Source organism: Amia ocellicauda, chromosome 22 (assembly GCF_036373705.1).
Source record: "Amia ocellicauda isolate fAmiCal2 chromosome 22, fAmiCal2.hap1, whole genome shotgun sequence".
Classification (NCBI taxonomy): domain Eukaryota; kingdom Metazoa; phylum Chordata; class Actinopteri; order Amiiformes; family Amiidae; genus Amia; species Amia ocellicauda.
In genome coordinates, this window is record NC_089871.1 from 19,292,772 (window position 1) to 19,312,843 (window position 20,072).

Here is a 20,072-nt window from a genome sequence, read left to right on the forward strand (position 1 = left end):
TTTGTTAAAGATTATTGTAGTCATATAGATAAACATAATAGAAACTTTCAAGCATTTTGTGTCTTATTAGATTAAAGTCTGTACCATTTCCCTTTGTCCCATTGTGCACTGCACAAAATTAGTGTTGAAAAATGAGGGCGAAGACGATTGAGTCATTCAGGGCGGGGGGTCTGGGGGTCCCCCAGAAGATTTTGACAGCTGGAGACCTGAAATGCACGATTCTGAGTCATTTCGAAGTCAAAAAACAGCTCAAAATCTCCATGAAATCAGGCAGATTTGGACTCAAACATATCTTTGCTTCACAACCACATATCACCAGTGAAAAATCTAGGTTCTAGGTGAACACAAGCTATGGCACCATGACACCCCGGTCGTGTGTGCGAGGTTGACATCTGTCCACACGACAAACGATGCACGTTTTAGTTGCTTATGTATAGAAATCAGGAAAACCGAATAGCTGTGTTTGTGTTTTTGACAGTACACAGTGCCGCTCTTGCCCAGTGCAGAGTGCGTGCAGAGGTCATAGGTCATCTGGAAAGATGGTAGCCATCTTGGATGGCAGCCATTTGTAAGGTCATAGGTCATCTGGTAAGATGGTAGCCATCTTGGATGGCAGCCATTTGTAAGGTCATAGGTCATCTGCTAAGATGGTAGCCATCTTGGATGGCAGCCATTTGTAAGGTCATAGGTCATCTGGTAAGATGGTAGCCATTTTGCTAGGGTGACATCCATCATGGTGAGGGTCCGAGGGTACCTCACCCTGCTGGTGTGAAGGTGTAATGTTTAATAGCATAAACTGTGTTTTTAAGGTTATATTTTTTTATGATACTGTTTTAGTAAATTAAAAAATAAAAGTTTTAAATACGTATATACTTCTAAGGTTATATTGTTTTATGATACTGTTTTAGTAAATAAAAAGAGAATAAGAAAAGTTTTAAATACATATATACTTCTAAGGTTATATTGTTTTATGATACTGTTTTAGTAAATTAAAAAATAAGACAAGTTTTAAATAGATATATATTAGGGTATATTGTTTTATGAAACTGTTTTAGTAAATTAAAAAATAAGACAAGTTTTAAATAGATATATATTAGGTTATATTGTTTTATGATACTGTTTTAGTAAATAAAAAGAGAATAAGAAAATATTTTTTATATATTTTATTTTAGGTTATAATGTTTAATGATTTGTTTTAGTAAATTAAAAAATAAGAAAAGTTGTAAATACACATATACTTCTAAGGTTATATTGTTTTATTATACTGTTTTAGTAAATTAAAAAATAAGAAAAGTAAAAAATTAATATATATATATATATATATATATGTCCATGTGTTTTTAGTTTATATGTTTTATGATTAGGCTTAGGATGATACTGTGTTGGCAAAATAAAAAGGTAAGAAAAAATCAATTAAGAAATGTATAGACTTACATATATTGCATGTCATTACATACATATTTAAGCAAACACAGATAAACACACATGCCTATATCTCTTTAGTTTATATTTATCAATAGACACTAAAGACAAATACACCACTTTTCTTAGAGAACAACAGTGAAATGTATAGAATTATATCTGTACATTTTGACCAGCCCTGTATTACGTTACATTAGTGAATGCTCAAACGTAGCCTTAACATGTATCATATTTAAGAATATATTGAATTTAATTTCATTACACATACATATATATATATATATATATGTTTTATTTATCAATAGACACTAAAGACATGTACAGCACTTTTCTTAGAGAGACACAGTGAAGCACTATTTGTGAGTACTCATATGTATAAAATAATATATATGTATATATAATATCATTTGTTTGTGCTCAAATGTATATAATTAATAAAATACACACACACACACACACACAATTGTGACTTTTATTGTGACAAACAAGCATTTTACAACATGGAACATAGTCAGAAGTAGAAAAAGATACTCCACAAAATGTTGTACAGATAATTAATTTCTGGTTCACAACACCAACATTGGACAGAAAGAAACACTGACCTGTACGGAGTAATGTCATTCCATAACATTTCCAGCATATTCCATATATATTCTATTAAGTCTTTCACTGTTGGCTTCTTTTTCAAAGTTATACCTGATTCTGGCAACAAAGTACATCAGGTATCTATTGTAAATAAAGTGAGAAACACTTAAGTTTATATTCCTTTGAAAATACCTTATTTTTCAAACCTACAAATACCTGGTGACAACTGCAAGCATGAAACACATACAAAACACAGAAATAAGGACCACACTGCAAGGATATAATAAGCACAAATGGTATTTTACTGCAAATTTTAAGTTTTGTAAAATTATTTATATAACTTCTAGGAGTAATCTGCAAACTACATAGTGAAAATGCAATCAGTCTTCAGGAAACACATACAGCAGACAGAAATAAGCACAACGTCATATTTATACGACCCAAAACTGCATTCTACTAAACCCTGAAACTCTGAAAAATCACTAAAAACTCTATGTTTTGTAAAATGGCTTATTTCACAGACACAGAACCAAATAGGCTCACCCTCAACATAGTCCAACACTTACACAAAGTATGATGTAAACTTAAAGGTTTACCAGTAGTACAGGGCTATTATTAATCTATTCATGCAACTTTTAGACACTTGTCTAATACAGAGCTAACAACGGCATTGAGAGCGGGTAGCAGGGCTTAGACAATGCTGTGCGCTGGGGTTTAAAATGACTCTGTAGGCCAGGGCTTCAAAACCTTACCCCATTTTAACATGGTCAAATTAGCCTCCAACCCCTAAAATACTAAGACATGTTTTTTGTATCATATGTATCATGTTGTATTACTATGTACATTAATGTGGTTTATACTTTTGATTTAATTTGACATAATTTTATCATATTTTTAATTACAAATTCATATATATAACAAATACTGTATAATAATACATAATAATGCAAAAACATATTAAGCAATCATATTTTTACTTAATTTAATAATAATAATAATAATAATAATAATAATAATAATAATAGAGAAAGTTAAGAAACAACACAATGAATGAAAGAACCCAACACACAAAATGAAAAAAATATATATCCCATTCTATGTAGTGTACCTATTTTCACTTGACTGAGATAGTTTAGTGCCTCTATGTATTTCACACTAGGAATGCTTCACGGCTATTAATGATTTGAACAAATGTACTAACAAGTAGAGAACAACATTACAGCTATACCAAATCCTGATTTTAAAACATTCATGAGAAAAGCTTACTAGTCACCTTCTGTGGATAGGTTAAATAGGTTATTGTGTGTGTTGGGTTCTTTCATTCATTGTGTTTGTTTCTTGACTTTCTCTATTATTATTATTATTATTATTATTATTATTATTATTATTATTATTAAGGACATCAGCTCATGTATGACATTTAAAGACAATGTGTGTATCAAAACTACTGGTAGACAATATTTATAATTACATTAAAGCTAATGACATATTTTAATAGTTCCCAAGTGTCACTGTGTTTAATATATAGTATATTTTCATGAATTTTAGAAACCCACAATACAGTTTTTTCCATTAGTTAGTACAATATTTCATGGTTTACCCCGTAAGGCCATGACTTTATGACCAAATATGACCTTTGATATGTTATTTGTTCTATAATGGAGTGAATAGTTTCCATTCACATGAAGGAATCAAGAGCATCTCTAGACACAGGATGAAGTTTAGACCCACAATGATTTAGTGCCTTTGGAAAAGCTTAGAGAAGCAGTCAGAGCAGCAGTTTCCAGCTCAAGAGTGAGAGGACAGTGTAGCAGCTTTGGTCTGAAATCTCCTACAGGAAGCCAGACATACAGAGGGACAAGGCTAGCCTGGACATATTACTCTTCACAGAGACAGAAATAATTGCCTTCAAAGTTTCAGTTTCTTTACTACAATTATCAAACAAAGTCCTCCCCTCCTACTTCAAAAGCCTTCGGTGCTAACATGACCATTCATTGTTTCTACACAAAACCATGGTGTTATATCACTTAAAGTTCTATGTATATCATGTTTTATCATCATGCCATGTTATGGTTCTTTGTTAGGTGTACATGTGCTAGAAGAATACCTGTGCCAGTCATATATCTCTCTGTGGATAAACCAGTATAAACATGTTTACCTTGACATGTTTTTAAAACGATTTGAACTTGTTTACATTGTTTTAGAACAAAAAATGGTCATCTGAAGATTTCATAACTGAATAACTGTTTTGTTTGAATAGGGTGAAATACTGTACACCCCAAACTGCAATACAGACTAAGATTACAAGAGAGCATAGTAAGTGTAGCATGGTAAAATAATAAAGTACAAAATACTCATTCCATTTAGACAGACAGACAGTAAGATATACATATATTTAAAGGTAATCCATATATACACAATTTAGATAAATAGTTCATGTTTAAGAATGAGATTGTCTAAATGATCAGGACTGAACATTTCTAAGTAGATATAATCCATAGAAAAGAAGTGAAATGCTCATGCAATACCACAACATCAAAGTGTGTTTATTTTTTTACTTAATGTACATGTATCAATATAGAGTGAGAAAGTATAGGACTGTTTTAAATAATTAAAAAAAAACACTCTTGAGTACTGGGTTCGTAGACCTGCTACATAAACTAGATCTCTGTGGCTCTGTCGTTGGGGTGTTATGGCCATGCCTGGTTGTAGGGCCTTATCTGGAACCTAGCCATCACTTGCTACTGATAACCGCATTCAGGGCTCTGCCGTTTCCCACCCAATCTGATAAGTATTTGCTGCCCTTCTCCAGAGAAAACTAAGAATAACAATAAAAGAAGGAATATGTAATCAGACCTGGTTTCATGGCTTTTACTACAGAGCAGTTTAATTATTGCCGCACAGTCTTTGTGTGCCATATTCAGTTTACTTATTTTAATAGCACAAATGAGTTGTTTCTATACAGTTCCCTTTAAGAGACCAATATTGACACATTTCTTTATTTTTATTATTATCACTTTTAAGCCTTCACTAGTCTCATAAGGAAACACATTTCTGTGTAAATATTTCTGTTATGTGCACATTTTAGGTATTCAACATATTGAAAATGGCAAAAATGATTAAGGTTTAATTAAAAAAATAGACAGTTCATTGTCTTTGGTTAAATCCCTCTCACTTTGTAACTTTTACTAGTAAGTCAAATTGAGATTTTAAAAGTTGGTACATGTGAGACAGAGCCAAGAAGGTTTAATTCAGACTGTAAGTTGTTTATGTACATGGGTAAATTACTTTTGCTAACCTAGTATAGTACTATATACCAATGGTTTATTGTCCTTCAGGCTAAATCATTTTGTATACCAAACAATGGTGAGTGCCATATTCTGAGTAATGTACTTAAACTAGTGCTAATCATGCTCTGAAACCAACCCATAGAGAACAAGGTGAAATCTGGATTAATGGCAAAGCACAGCCATAAACTGTCAACATAATCAAGCCCGGGTCGAAATATAGATGTCTAATTATTCTGAGCACTCATCTTACATTTCATAAAGAAAAGCATTTCATTCTAAGCAATTGTTAGGTGTATAGTACGTATTCCAGTTAGTTCACTGTAATGACAGAAATGAGAAGTTCAATTCTTTAGCACACTCACAGAAAACCATTTATTTTTAAACAGTTACTAGATAGCCAGTTTAGGCCTTCATCTTAGTTATTTCTTAAAGCAAGAGTGCTTAAAATTATTAATTCAATTATATATCTTTGTTCCCCCTTTTTCTTACTGCTCTCATAAAATAACATTTTATTCAAGCAATAACAGGGTAGCCTAAATATACAACATATCTTAAAGTACAAGTCATCTGAAAGCTGTGTACGGTCTCAATGCATTTGATGCTGAGGATTATGTAACTGATTAACTGAAAATGGTCAAAACAGTGGACTTTTATTGAATGTTAAATTTGACAGTGTCCTCTCTTAAGGACCTGCTGTCTGGGGGCGTTGCTGCTTTGGGTGTGTCCAGTGCCATTTCAGATAAGAAAAGCTCTGCAGGACAAGCAGGACAGAGACCCGTCTCACAGACACTCTGCCTGCTCTGCATCTCCCTTTCCCCTCTCCACCGCTCACAGATGAACTATACTCTGAATCTTACACAGAGCGCTCAGCTTCTGACGCTGATGGCAAGACCGGGCCTGGCTCCGAGCCTGAGGAAAGCCATGAGGTAATTCAAACTTATTTAATTTCTATACTGTGAAATGTCCGATTGAAAGTGGTTTCTGTTCTTAATGTTTGTATTGTTTACGTATTTCATGTATTTTTGTACATTTTTGTGTTGACGAGTCCTACATCAACATGAATGTGAATTTCAATGTGAAGAGCACGTGTCATGCTCTGTAATGCAAGGGAGCAATGAGGGGCTGTAGAGACACTCATAAGAGTAGCAGATTTAACACTTTTTTAATTAACTACTAATTTGTTCTGTTTTAATAGAGTATGAAATGTAGTAGAAAGTTGTATCAGATCAGACCACTGGACAGAAACACCCCACCAAGACTGAGTTTTCATGTTTCTTCCCTTGTGTTACAAGTCACCTACAAACTGTTGACAGAGTGGATGAGGGTCTACAGCAGAGGTTCCCCATCTTGCGGTTGTGAGTGAGGGTGAGTTTTGTTTAATATGTTTTTAAATTATTATTATTATTATTATTATTATTATTATTATTATTATTATTATTAAATTAAGTAAAAATATGATTGCTTAATATGTTTTTGCATTATTATGTATTATTATACAGTATTTGTTATATATATGAATTTGTAATTAAAAATATGATAAAATTATGTCAAATTAAATCAAAAGTATAAACCACATTAATGTACATAGTAATACAACATGATACATATGATACAAAAAACATGTCTTAGTATTTTAGGGGTTGGAGGCTAATTTGACCATGTTAAAATGGGGTAAGGTTTTGAAGCCCTGGCCTACAGAGTCATTTTAAACCCCAGCGCACAGCATTGTCTAAGCCCTGCTACCCGCTCTCAATGCCGTTGTTAGCTCTGTATTAGACAAGTGTCTAAAAGTTGCATGAATAGATTAATAATAGCCCTGTACTACTGGTAAACCTTTAAGTTTACATCATACTTTGTGTAAGTGTTGGACTATGTTGAGGGTGAGCCTGTTTGGTTCTGTGTCTGTGAAATAAGCCATTTTACAAAACATAGAGTTTTTAGTGATTTTTCAGAGTTTCAGGGTTTAGTAGAATGCAGTTTTGGGTCGTATAAATATGACGTTGTGCTTATTTCTGTCTGCTGTATGTGTTTCCTGAAGACTGATTGCATTTTCACTATGTAGTTTGCAGATTACTCCTAGAAGTTATATAAATAATTTTACAAAACTTAAAATTTGCAGTAAAATACCATTTGTGCTTATTATATCCTTGCAGTGTGGTCCTTATTTCTGTGTTTTGTATGTGTTTCATGCTTGCAGCTGTCACCAGGTATTTGTAGGTTTGAAAAATAAGGTATTTTCAAAGGAATATAAACTTAAGTGTTTCTCACTTTATTTACAATAGATACCTGATGTACTTTGTTGCCAGAATCAGGTATAACTTTGAAAAAGAAGCCAACAGTGAAAGACTTAATAGAATATATATGGAATATGCTGGAAATGTTATGGAATGACATTACTCCGTACAGGTCAGTGTTTCTTTCTGTCCAATGTTGGTGTTGTGAACCAGAAATTAATTATCTGTACAACATTTTGTGGAGTATCTTTTTCTACTTCTGACTATGTTCCATGTTGTAAAATGCTTGTTTGTCACAATAAAAGTCACAATTGTGTGTGTGTGTGTGTATTTTATTAATTATATACATTTGAGCACAAACAAATGATATTATATATACATATATATTATTTTATACATATGAGTACTCACAAATAGTGCTTCACTGTGTCTCTCTAAGAAAAGTGCTGTACATGTCTTTAGTGTCTATTGATAAATAAAACATATATATATATATATATATGTATGTGTAATGAAATTAAATTCAATATATTCTTAAATATGATACATGTTAAGGCTACGTTTGAGCATTCACTAATGTAACGTAATACAGGGCTGGTCAAAATGTACAGATATAATTCTATACATTTCACTGTTGTTCTCTAAGAAAAGTGGTGTATTTGTCTTTAGTGTCTATTGATAAATATAAACTAAAGAGATATAGGCATGTGTGTTTATCTGTGTTTGCTTAAATATGTATGTAATGACATGCAATATATGTAAGTCTATACATTTCTTCATAGATTTTTTCTTACCTTTTTATTTTGCCAACACAGTATCATCCTAAGCCTAATCATAAAACATATAAACTACAAACACATGGACATATGTCCATGTGGGTTCAAATCCCACTCTGGGTAAATATTCATTTTTCTTTTTTAATTTACTAAAACAGTATCATAAAACAATATAACCTTAAATATATATAAAAAATTTTTTTTCTTATTTTTTAATTTACTAAAACAGTATAATCAAACATTATAATCTAAAATAAAATACATATGTGTATTTACAACTTTTATTTTTCTCAAATGTATACAATATAACCTAATATATATGTATTTAAAACTTTTCTTATTCTCTTTTTATTTACTAAAACAGTATCATAAAACAATATAACCTTAGAAGTATATACGTATTTAAAACTTATTTTTTAATTTACTAAAACAGTATCATAAAACAATATAACCTTAAAAACACAGTTTATGCTATTAAACATTACACCTTCAAACCAGCAGGGTGAGGTACCCTCGGATCCTCACCATGATGGATGTCACCCTAGCAAAATGGCTACCATCTTACCAGATGACCTATGACCTTACAAATGGCTGCCATCCAAGATGGCTACCATCTTAGCAGATGACCTATGACCTTAAAAATGGCTGCCATCCAAGAATGCTACCATCTTAGCAGATGACCTATGACCTTACAAATGGCTGCCATCCAAGATGGCTACCATCTTACCAGATGACCTATGACCTTACAAATGGCTGCCATCCAAGATGGCTGACAAGGGAGGGCGGGACTTCCGGCTGTCAAAATAGTAAGTGATGCCGCCATCTAGACTACTGACGCCGGACAGGGAATCTGCAAGCAATCAACTCACTCACATCACATCCCATTGGCTATATATTGGTTATAACCAGGAATTGCTGTGACTTGGTTCCACACAATAACAAGCACTGAGTGCAACAAACCTCCTTAACATTACATAAAAAATAAAAATAAAATCTTCACTCATTCAGGCGCACCTATGGACGGACGGCGCCCCTAGCATTTGCCTATTCCGCCTATAGGGCCAGCCCTGGCTGCGCATGTAATACTCATGATATTAATGAATACAAAAAAATGGACTTAAATTCTGGACCTTTGGCAGTAAGGGGGGGGTCGTTCGAACTACCCGAACTCCCCCCTGGTTACGGGCATGTGCTCTGGTGCTCAACTGCCCTCCCATCACCCTCTGAGCTGTCACTGTCCAATTTGGTGTCCAGCAGTTGGAACCTGTTGGGCAATTCCAGCTCTTAGGGTGTCTCTAGGGGTTGTGCTCACCATTTTCTGTGGTTACAACCTACTGTAACCAAGCAGTTTTCTACACTTTCCTGCTCTAAGGTCCCAAATCTCCTAGGTTTTGGCATGCACACCATCTCTCTTATGGGCTGATTGACCAATTCTTCTACATCACTAATTCAGCGCAGATCAACAAGCTGAGCCTCAAGATCACGAACCTTGATCTCTAGGATTTCAACCTGCCAACAACGTTCACAAATGAAATCTTGGAAGAGTTCATCCAGGAAGGCAATTATTCTGCAAACCTGATACTGTAGTGGCCACATGCTTCTTAATGTTTTTTTTTTTTTTTTTTCCTCCTCTTGGTCTCTTGGTTTCAGATCCCTAGTCAACTGCTTAACTTTCTGTGACCGAGAAACAGCATAGCTCTTTTTCAACAGCTGCTTTAAGAAGCTTTTGTCTACTTGTCCCCAATTCACACCTAACTGGCCCCACCTGCAACAGAATTCCTGCTAGTCCTTGACTACCTGTTTACTTTCACCAACTCAGCAGCTGAACTCATTTGACTTAAATTTAGGCAAAGTACAGACCAATGCTAACTTCAATTAAGGCAAACTTGAAACAAAATGACCAATGCTATGACTGGTCTGAAACTAGTCAAACAACAAGATGGCTGTCTCTCACCTGTACACTCCTGTGTCTGTCTGTGGCAACTTGTAAAAATAGTCTATGCCATAAGTAAAATGTTAATTAAATGTTAATTGGTTACAATTTGCTGAGTAAGCTTGTTAGCACCAAGAAGGAAATAACTGTCTTCTCTGTGTTGTACACAACCCATAAAATACCAAATGTAACTCAGAATAGTTGAGACTGTCTGAGGAAACTTCTCCTGTCAGGCTCCCCTGCAGCTGCCAGAATAAAGAATCAACCTTCTACCACACACTGAGTCTCGTGCTATTTTCTGCAACTTTTCAGTATGTGATTTTCGGAATCAAAATCAATTCTAACTTTCTTATTCCAGTAAAATCTGAACAAACTCATTTGTTTTGTCTTTTAAAAATAAATGTTGACCCAACACTCCAGCATGAGGTGCTGTGCCACCTATAAAAATAAGAAAACACTTTATATTACGTGAATTGTTCACTAACAATTTAATACTATTGGCAGAGAATAAGGCTTTACAGGGACCTTATTACACATGTTGGTTTAAGATAAATTAAGATCTTAATTTATTGGTCACCAATAAAGGCTTTTACAGACCCTATTCTGAAGTGAAACAATATTAACATTATGATCTTAAGAGGTTATTGGTTGCCAATTAAGTTCAATCTATTTCCACTATTATTTATAAACTATTATCGGTAAATATAAAAAACATTATATAAATTGTAAAATTTGTGACGGTCCGCCTGTCACTTTAAGATTTTGTTTGCTTCCGGGGTATGTAGGAAGTAGATAAAAAGATGCTAAGAGCCAAAGAGTTGTCTGATGAGACGCCTTGAGAGACGCTGAATGACAAAGAGGCATCTAGAGTTGCCTGATGAGACGCCTAGAGAGAAAGACGCTAGATCAAATGTAAAAGCGGGTTTTAATGGACTCTAATACCACGTGGTGTAATGGATTTGCAAAGTGAAGGACAAAGCAGCATTAGTTGGGGAAACCATATAGGAAGATGGACTTGTAAGTTTTAAACAATTGTAATGTACTTGAACTGGATAAAGACGGAAGTGAATTGAGGGTTAAAGTCTTGCGAAGAGGAAAACGGAAGAGGTCCACATGGACTTTGGTAACATGCTGAAACCCAGGATACGGTTGGAGTGACCTTTCTTTCAATTCCTTTGAAAGCTTAAGACTTATATTCTATATCCTATATAGAAGTTCTATGTGAATTGTTCGATTGGATGTGAAACATACGGTTCTTTTCCTTCCATTTCCTGTGTGCTGAATACTAATGTATACTTGCTTGTTGTATAATGTCTATTAGCCTATGCTTTGCACTTTTACTAGTTTAATTCTCTGACACTTGTCTCTTTATAGCATTTACTGCATACGTCACTTTAAATGTATGGCATACGTCACTTTAAAAGAAGGGCGTTACTGTTTGCATTGACTTAAGCTGAACGATTTGCACTCTATGGCTACATGCACTTTAAAAGGTGTTATTGCTGTCATTTTGTTTCTTTTGTTTCATTAACCTATTGTTTATTTGTAAACCTACTCGAGTATGGTTAATCTGGGCCCAGAAAACATTTGTTTTTGTCATCATAAAGAGTAATGTTTGGGAATTGCTATATACATATGTATTTTTTGTGATTTAGGCTAAACTCTGGATTAATAGAACTTTGGGTGGGCAACGTAAAACATGAATTGTGATTATATTTATGAAACGGTTTCTGTGTAATCTATGTGCTAATGTTGATCATGAACAGAAATTGCTTTATATATGTATGCCATATAGAGTTGTGATTCTTTACCACCTACCCTTGATATCATTAAGTCTCGTGTTATGGGGCTGGTCAGCACAGGGTGTAGTCAGGAGTCTTGTATTTCTGTGTATGTCCTGGTAACCTTTTCGTGTTATACTATTCTTAAATGGTTTAATCCATTATATATACGATTAATTGTGGTAGGCTTTATCCTGTCTGGTGCCCAACTATATAATCTAATGCAAATTGTTACAAATTAATTTCAGAATAAAACATAGTAGGCAAACCATGAAAACTGAAGAAAATGTTTGTATGATTATAATTATTGCTTGCTGATGGTATATACACTCACCTAAAGGATTATTAGGAACACCATACTAATACTGTGTTTGACCCCCTTTCGCCTTCAGAACTGCCTTAATTCTACGTGGCATTGATTCAACAAGGTGCTGAAAGCATTCTTTAGAAATGTTGGCCCATATTGATAGGATAGCATCTTGCAGTTGATGGAGATTTGTGGGATGCACATCCAGGGCACGAAGCTCCCGTTCCACCACATCCCAAAGATGCTCTATTGGGTTGAGATCTGGTGACTGTGAGGGCCAGTTTAGTACAGTGAACTCATTGTCATGTTCAAGAAACCAATTTGAAATGATTCGACCTTTGTGACATGGTGCATTATCCTGCTGGAAGTAGCCATCAGAGGATGGGTACATGGTGGTCATAAAGGGATGGACATGGTCAGAAACAATGCTCAGGTAGGCCGTGGCATTTAAACGATGCCCAATTGGCACTAAGGGGCCTAAAGTGTGCCAAGAAAACATCCCCCACACCATTACACCACCACCACCAGCCTGCACAGTGGTAACAAGGCATGATGGATCCATGTTCTCATTCTGTTTACGCCAAATTCTGACTCTACCATCTGAATGTCTCAACAGAAATCGAGACTCATCAGACCAGGCAACATTTTTCCAGTCTTCAACTGTCCAATTTTGGTGAGCTTGTGCAAATTGTAGCCTCTTTTTCCTATTTGTAGTGGAGATGAGTGGTACCCGGTGGGGTCTTCTGCTGTTGCAGCCCATCCGCCTCAAGGTTGTACGTGTTGTGGCTTCACAAAAGCTTTGCTGCATACCTCGGTTGTAATGAGTGGTTATTTCAGTCAAAGTTGCTCTTCTATCAGCTTGAATCAGTCGGCCCATTCTCCTCTGACCTCCAGCATCAACAAGGCATTTTCGCCCACAGGACTGCCGCATACTGGATGTTTTTCCCTTTTCACACCATTCTTTGTAAACCCTAGAAATGGTTGTGCATGAAATTCCCAGTAACTGAGCAGATTGTGAAATACTCAGACCGGCCCCTCTGGCACCAACAACCATGCCACGCTCAAAATTGCTTAAATCACCTTTCTTTCCCATTCAGACATTCAGTTTGGAGTTCAGGAGATTGTCTTGACCAGGACCACACCCCTAAATGCATTGAAGCAACTGCCATGTGATTGGTTGGTTAGATAATTGCATTAATGAGAAATTGAACAGGTGTTCCTAATAATCCTTTAGGTGAGTGTATTTATATTGTATATGGCAATATTTTACAATAATGGGCACCGATTTTCTAAAGATTTACTGTATGAATCCAACAGGAATAACATTTGGATGCCTTATGCATTCCCACTGAGTTCTGTTGCCCCATTCCTTGATCCCTTCCTGGGGGCATCCAATAAAATACATAGTCCTTCCTCTCGGGACCCTCGCTTCAACAATCTAATAAATTAAAACTACAAAATAGAAATTACCTGCTCACACTTCTCCCATGTATAAGCTTGCAATCTTATACATCCACTCACTACCTAGCAAAGCAGCCTCCCCTAATGACTTCTCTTACTGACTGAAGATCCGTCCAACAGGCCTAGCCACCATCTACCGCACAGACGTGCAGTTATCTCCTGCACTTCTTTTGAAATTCACCAGGTAGAATTTAGGCATAATCCTCCTCCTCAGTTTATAGCGGTTTATAGGCCACCTGGCCACTAGTCTTTTATCTAATTTAGTCATACACCATGATAAACTCATTGTTTTGGGGGACTTTAACATACATATTCATATTAAAAGCAATCCCCTTACTGTTAGTTTCCTGTCCCTGTTGGCTCAGCACGTGTCAGGACTCACACATTGTCACAATCACACACTAGACCTAGTTATTACCCATGGGGTAGAGATTAAGAACTTAATATCACCCCAAAACCAGATTTCTGACCACTGCTGAAGAAACCAGTGAAATTATTAATATTAACTGAATGCATTTGTCTTAACATTAGCATTAAAAAAGATACTGGCATGTTAAGGATCCGCAAGATAAGCTGTTTTGCAAACTTCCCCTCTTTTGCCGCACTCTTTTGCAAACCCATGATTGGATACAAACTGCAGTACCATACATAATTTGATCATCCCCTTCTTATTGAAATGTATATTAATGACTTCAATAAATACAAATCCAGATGTTTCCTACATTCACATTTGAATGGAGTAGTGCAGTTTGCTAAACGATTCCAATGTGTGGTAATCCAAATATAACGGAGTTTACAGGCGATTTAAAAATGTGTATGTCGACTTAAACCTGAGCATATCATTTAAATATCTGATATTTCTGAATATAAATGCTTTGGAAAAGTAATTCTGAATGTTTCACTTTTTTTAACACTAGAACCGCCATAGCCACTTTTTGTGCAGCTCTTTGGAATTCAAAGTATCTCTGCGTATGTGAATATTTGCGTTAAATACGTATATACGGCATTTCAGCTGTAAACTCATCAAAATAAGTTATAAATACTGTTGGACTTCCAGTTTATGTGGTCTATACTGAATATAGCCGACAATCTAGGTTTTGTAATAAAACTAGTTATTGTGAAAGTTAAAGGCTAATTTTGTTGATTGCTGAAACACGTGATCTACACATCCATATATTCAAATATTATAATCATTAGTTATATTATTGGCAGTTTTGCACCTCGTATAGCTGTCCTGACCAGCTCTAACTGTCCTGTGGAATTCAGTCTTGATCATGTTGGAAACCCAGGTTTGGATCAATACTTTGATCATCGATGCTAATTCTTTTGTATTAGTATAGGGCTCTGTAGTGTTGAAAAGCATGTTTTCTGTATTGATTCGCAGCAGTAATAGACAGAGCCAGAGTACTTTCACGTGCATAATGTCATATTTCAATTTTATGCTATTTTTATCACTGGTTATTTGTTTTATAATTGTATGAGTCTGCTAAGATATGTGCATTCCGATACACCAGTTTACACAGTTTATGGCATGCAGTTTTTTTAAATTATTAGTATTTTCATGTATATGTAGCCTATATGTGCTCGTTTTGGAAAAAAAAAGGAAAAAAAAAGAGTGCAATGTAAATGCAATAATTCTGCCCTTAAAATGTTATATTAATATGTAAACCTAATTTTTAACCAACTTTGTTTTTCATTTACGTCACACAGCTGTTTTATAAGAGTGCGGTGGTTGTATGTAGTACAAAATGTCGGTGGTTCTAGTGTTAAAAATAATTTAACAATTTAGCCTACTAAAATGTTTATGGATACATATAGTTGAAGCAAACTGAAACAAACAAAACTATAAGAATATAAAAATATAAGTTGTCTATAATGTATTTGGTCTTCTGTTAATAATTATGTAAATCTGATTATTTTGTCTTCCCGATTATTTATACATCTAATCCGAGCTGTTAGTTTCCTTTTTAAAAGTATCATTAATCTAATATATATATATTTTCTAAGCAGATTGATTACCTTGTCCAAGGTGACTTAAAATTAAATACAAAATATACATAAAGAATTACAATACAATAAGAGCAAGGTATGAATTACAATAAATTACAATATACAATAACTTCAGTACTAGTAAGAGCAAGTGTCAGAAATACTGCAGTAACAATAATATTAGTAATGAGTAATAAGACACTGTACGATTCAATGTCCTGATAATAATAAATGTTATGTTACAATGCAATTATTGTTAATCTAATACAAAGCCAATGTAGGTTTTTTGTTTTAATGTGTGTACAATATTAGCATATTGAACAAATAATTGATTACATTCGATATTGTTGAATTTGGATATAGTCATGTATTATGTAAATAATTAAATACAATTATTTTTATAAGGAGAGAAATGTGAATTATATGCCAGATATTACATTTAGTGATTATTATAACTGGAATAATTTTTTACAGTAATCTAAAGTATTGTTTGGAGTTTAGCCAATATTTTGCATTGATTAGCTATTTTCATTTATTTTGCTACAACATATGCAAGCATTCTAACGATTGCTTAAATGTGAGCATCCAGAGCAAGAATGGGAGACCAGCTTTTCTCAGAGCTATGTTACAGTTGTACAAATTTCATTAAAACTGTCTACATCTAACCCAACTGATAAACTGCATGACTGTGGCCTTGTCTTTTAAAATGCCCTAAAAGGCTCCCAGCTTTGGTCTCTGCTTGGCCTTGTGGCCCCTGGCCTCGACCTTGGCCTTTTGAGTCCTGGCCTTGAATCCAAGACTGCTCTTCACTGAACTTTTGATTTCATGTGAGTGCAGCAATATGTTTTTGAGGTGGAATTGGCTGATTTGCAGACTAATAAGAACAAAAAGTTTACAAACGAGAGGAGGCCATTTGACCCATCGTGCTTGTTTGGTGTCCATTAATAACTAAGTGACTTACACTCACCTAAAGGATTATTAGGAACACCTGTTCAATTTCTCATTAATGCAATTATCTAACCAACCAATCACATGGCAGTTGCTTCAATGCATTTAGGGGTGTGGTCCTGGTCAAGACAATCTCCTGAACTCCAAACTGAATGTCTGAATGGGAAAGAAAGGTGATTTAAGCAATTTTGAGCGTGGCATGGTTGTTGGTGCCAGAGGGGCCGGTCTGAGTATTTCACAATCTGCTCAGTTACTGGGAATTTCATGCACAACCATTTCTAGGGTTTACAAAGAATGGTGTGAAAAGGGAAAACATCCAGTATGCGGCAGTCCTGTGGGCGAAAATGCCTTGTTGATGCTAGAGGTCAGAGGAGAATGGGCCGACTGATTCAAGCTGATAGGAGAGCAACTTTGACTGAAATAACCACTCATTACAACCGAGGTATGCAGCAAAGCATTTGTGAAGCCACAACACGTACAACCTTGAGGCGGATGGGCTACAACAGCAGAAGACCCCACCGGGTACCACTCATCTCCACTACAAATAGGAAAAAGAGGCTACAATTTGCACAAGCTCACCAAAATTGGACAGTTGAAGACTGGAAAAATGTTGCCTGGTCTGATGAGTCTCGATTTCTGTTGAGACATTCAGATGGTAGAGTCAGAATTTGGCGTAAACAGAATGAGAACATGGATCCATCATGCCTTGTTACCACTGTGCAGGCTGGTGGTGGTGGTGTAATGGTGTGGGGGATGTTTTCTTGGCACACTTTAGGCCCCTTAGTGCCAATTGGGCATCCTTTAAATGCCACGGCCTACCTGAGCATTGTTTCTGACCATGTCCATCCCTTTATGACCACCATGTACCCATCCTCTGATGGCTACTTCCAGCAGGATAATGCACCATGTCACAAAGGTCGAATCATTTCAAATTGGTTTCTTGAACATGACAATGAGTTCACTGTACTAAACTGGCCCCCACAGTCACCAGATCTCAACCCAATAGAGCATCTTTGGGATGTGGTGGAACGGGAGCTTCGTGCCCTGGATGTGCATCCCACAAATCTCCATCAACTGCAAGATGCTATCCCATCAATATGGGCCAACATTTCTAAAGAATGCTTTCAGCACCTTGTTGAATCAATGCCACATAGAATTAAGGCAGTTCTGAAGGCGAAAGGGGGTCAAACACAGTATTAGTATGGTGTTCCTAATAATCCTTTAGGTGAGTGTATACAATGAGTTGTAGACAACAAAATTCAGCAGCTGGGTGACAGACATTGAAAATCTACAAAAGCAAAAGGCTACCCTGGCAATAAGACACAGGTGGAAAGAAATGCATGATATGATTTTTTTTAGCAGCTTCTATTATTCATAAAGTTAAGACGTGATGCATCCTGAAACCCTGAAATGACTTTAGCCATCTGACATTATTTGATGAGTTTTACATGTATTTCTAGTTAAGAGTGCTTTTATAATATAATTGAATGTGGAAATATACCATACACCTTACTTATTCATTATTTGCAACAAGTAGAGATTACTAAAATTATTAAAGTTAAGGGGGAAATGGAATTTCCTAAATCATGGTTTTATTAATCTACATGTAATGCTTTTTCAAATAGAAATCAATCGAATGATTGGAGACGGAGATGTTTACACATCCCCCGATTTTACTTAATTGTACAGTTTTCTCTTAGCTGAATCAGTATTTAACAAACACTGGAAATATAAAGATAAATACATAGTTGAATTAACAATATTTATTAAACTCCATTAACCACTGAATAACACTGCTTCAAATGAAGGGTGAAAATACTTAATTTCTACATTTTAAAGGGCTGTAATGTACACATCAAGGAACAAAAAAAGCTGCACATACAAGAGCATTACTGTTAAGCAAAACTGCATTAAATGATAGGGTTTGTCTGGTTGTGTGGAGATACAGCATGTCTTCATTAAACACTCATCAGGTGCACATGACATATCCATAAATGTGACATCACTCACTTAGCCCAATTCTTCAGAGAACCTGTCATCTGGATTCATTGTTTTGTTGCTCATTTGTGGCTATAAGAATAGTGGTTTGAATCCAAGGTCTGAATGCAAATGTGTATTGTTTTGAAAAGATGAGAATTTTTGCAGAAATACAAGTGTTCAACATTTTTTTTTTTCACAGACAATACAACCGGATATTTTTGATAAGGGGATGAATGCAAAATACACGGTTTGCTAAAAATATGGATTTATAGGATTTTCAAACTCAAATTGCTCTATTTAGCCTCTCATTTCTGGCACTTGGGACAATATTATGGAGCTTATTGGGTTTTTAATATTAAGCTTCCAACCTGCTGCAGTAAAATTTACATTGTACTACATTATTGTGGAAGTTTTAAATGCAGCCATTCTGCTACAAAGTTTGAGTGGTAATAATATTACTAATATTACAGGAATGTTATCGGAGTCCATGGCCTATTTGCATTCTATATTCACACAATACAATTAACCATATACACTTTATCAGATATGGTATAAGTGAACTTGCCTGGTAAATTGGTAAAGTTCTCCTGCTAGTATTTTGATCACTCACAGAATATAGCCAGTATGGGTAATCTTGAAACTAGCATATTCCAATTTCCTATTTTCTGGAGATAACTTATTTATTTTTTGCCAGTTTCAGTAACTCAAAACAAATTAGAAAAGCATATGACTTAAATATAACACATTATTTCCAATATTAAAACTGATTTTTTTTTTATATATAAAAATAGAACAAACAGAAGCCTACCTCTGAGGGATTGATATTGAACACTTCAGCAATCTTTGCATATAATTCTTTGACGTTGGTGAATCCTTGGATCCGGCCTGTGGGGCTTCCATGGGCCAGTTGCGTGTGGAAAACAAGCCTGGGCCTCGAGCAGGGAGGTGGCCCTGATGGAGGTGGCGGAGATGGGGAAAGTGGGGGAGCAGAGGTCTGGGGCATCTGTTTTGGCTCTTCCCCAGCTCCCTCTTGACCCTGTACCTGTGGGCTCATGGACTCTCCGTTCTGCATTGGCCCCAGATCTCTTTTCTTCCTCCTGGTCCCCTGCAGCATGCTACCTGTCGACACTGAGAGAGGCATGTAGTGCCTGCCTTACTGCTAAATTAATGATGAGCATGGCTGGATAAAGGGATAGAAGCTAAAGTTACCCCTGCAAGCAGGAAACTCAACACCCAGAAAGCAGGTGATCATATGTGTGATATCTGAGAACGGGTGGAATTCTTTAGCTGATTATAAAAACAACATACTAGCAAGCATCTGATAAGATGACAAGAAAAAGTTACAGACCAAGTCTATCAACCTGTA

General features: G+C 35.5%; 1 protein-coding gene and 1 long non-coding RNA gene across 2 annotated transcripts in view; one reads left to right on the forward strand and one right to left on the reverse strand.

Annotated features, from left to right (window-relative positions):
- gipc3 (GIPC PDZ domain containing family, member 3) overlaps window positions 1-19,847 on the reverse strand; it is a 63,186-nt gene extending 43,339 nt beyond the window's left edge. Inside the window, exon 1 of the mRNA XM_066696331.1 lies at window positions 19,515-19,847. Within this exon, the coding sequence (XP_066552428.1) occupies window positions 19,515-19,847 (333 nt within the window). The remainder of the gene's footprint in view (window positions 1-19,514) is intronic.
- On the forward strand, window positions 6,087-7,818 carry LOC136718242 (uncharacterized). The gene is made up of 3 exons (XR_010805266.1): window positions 6,087-6,223; window positions 6,590-6,662; window positions 7,580-7,818. It is a non-coding gene; the product is annotated as an uncharacterized LOC136718242 (long non-coding RNA).
- Window positions 19,848-20,072: the final 225 nt, after the last annotated feature.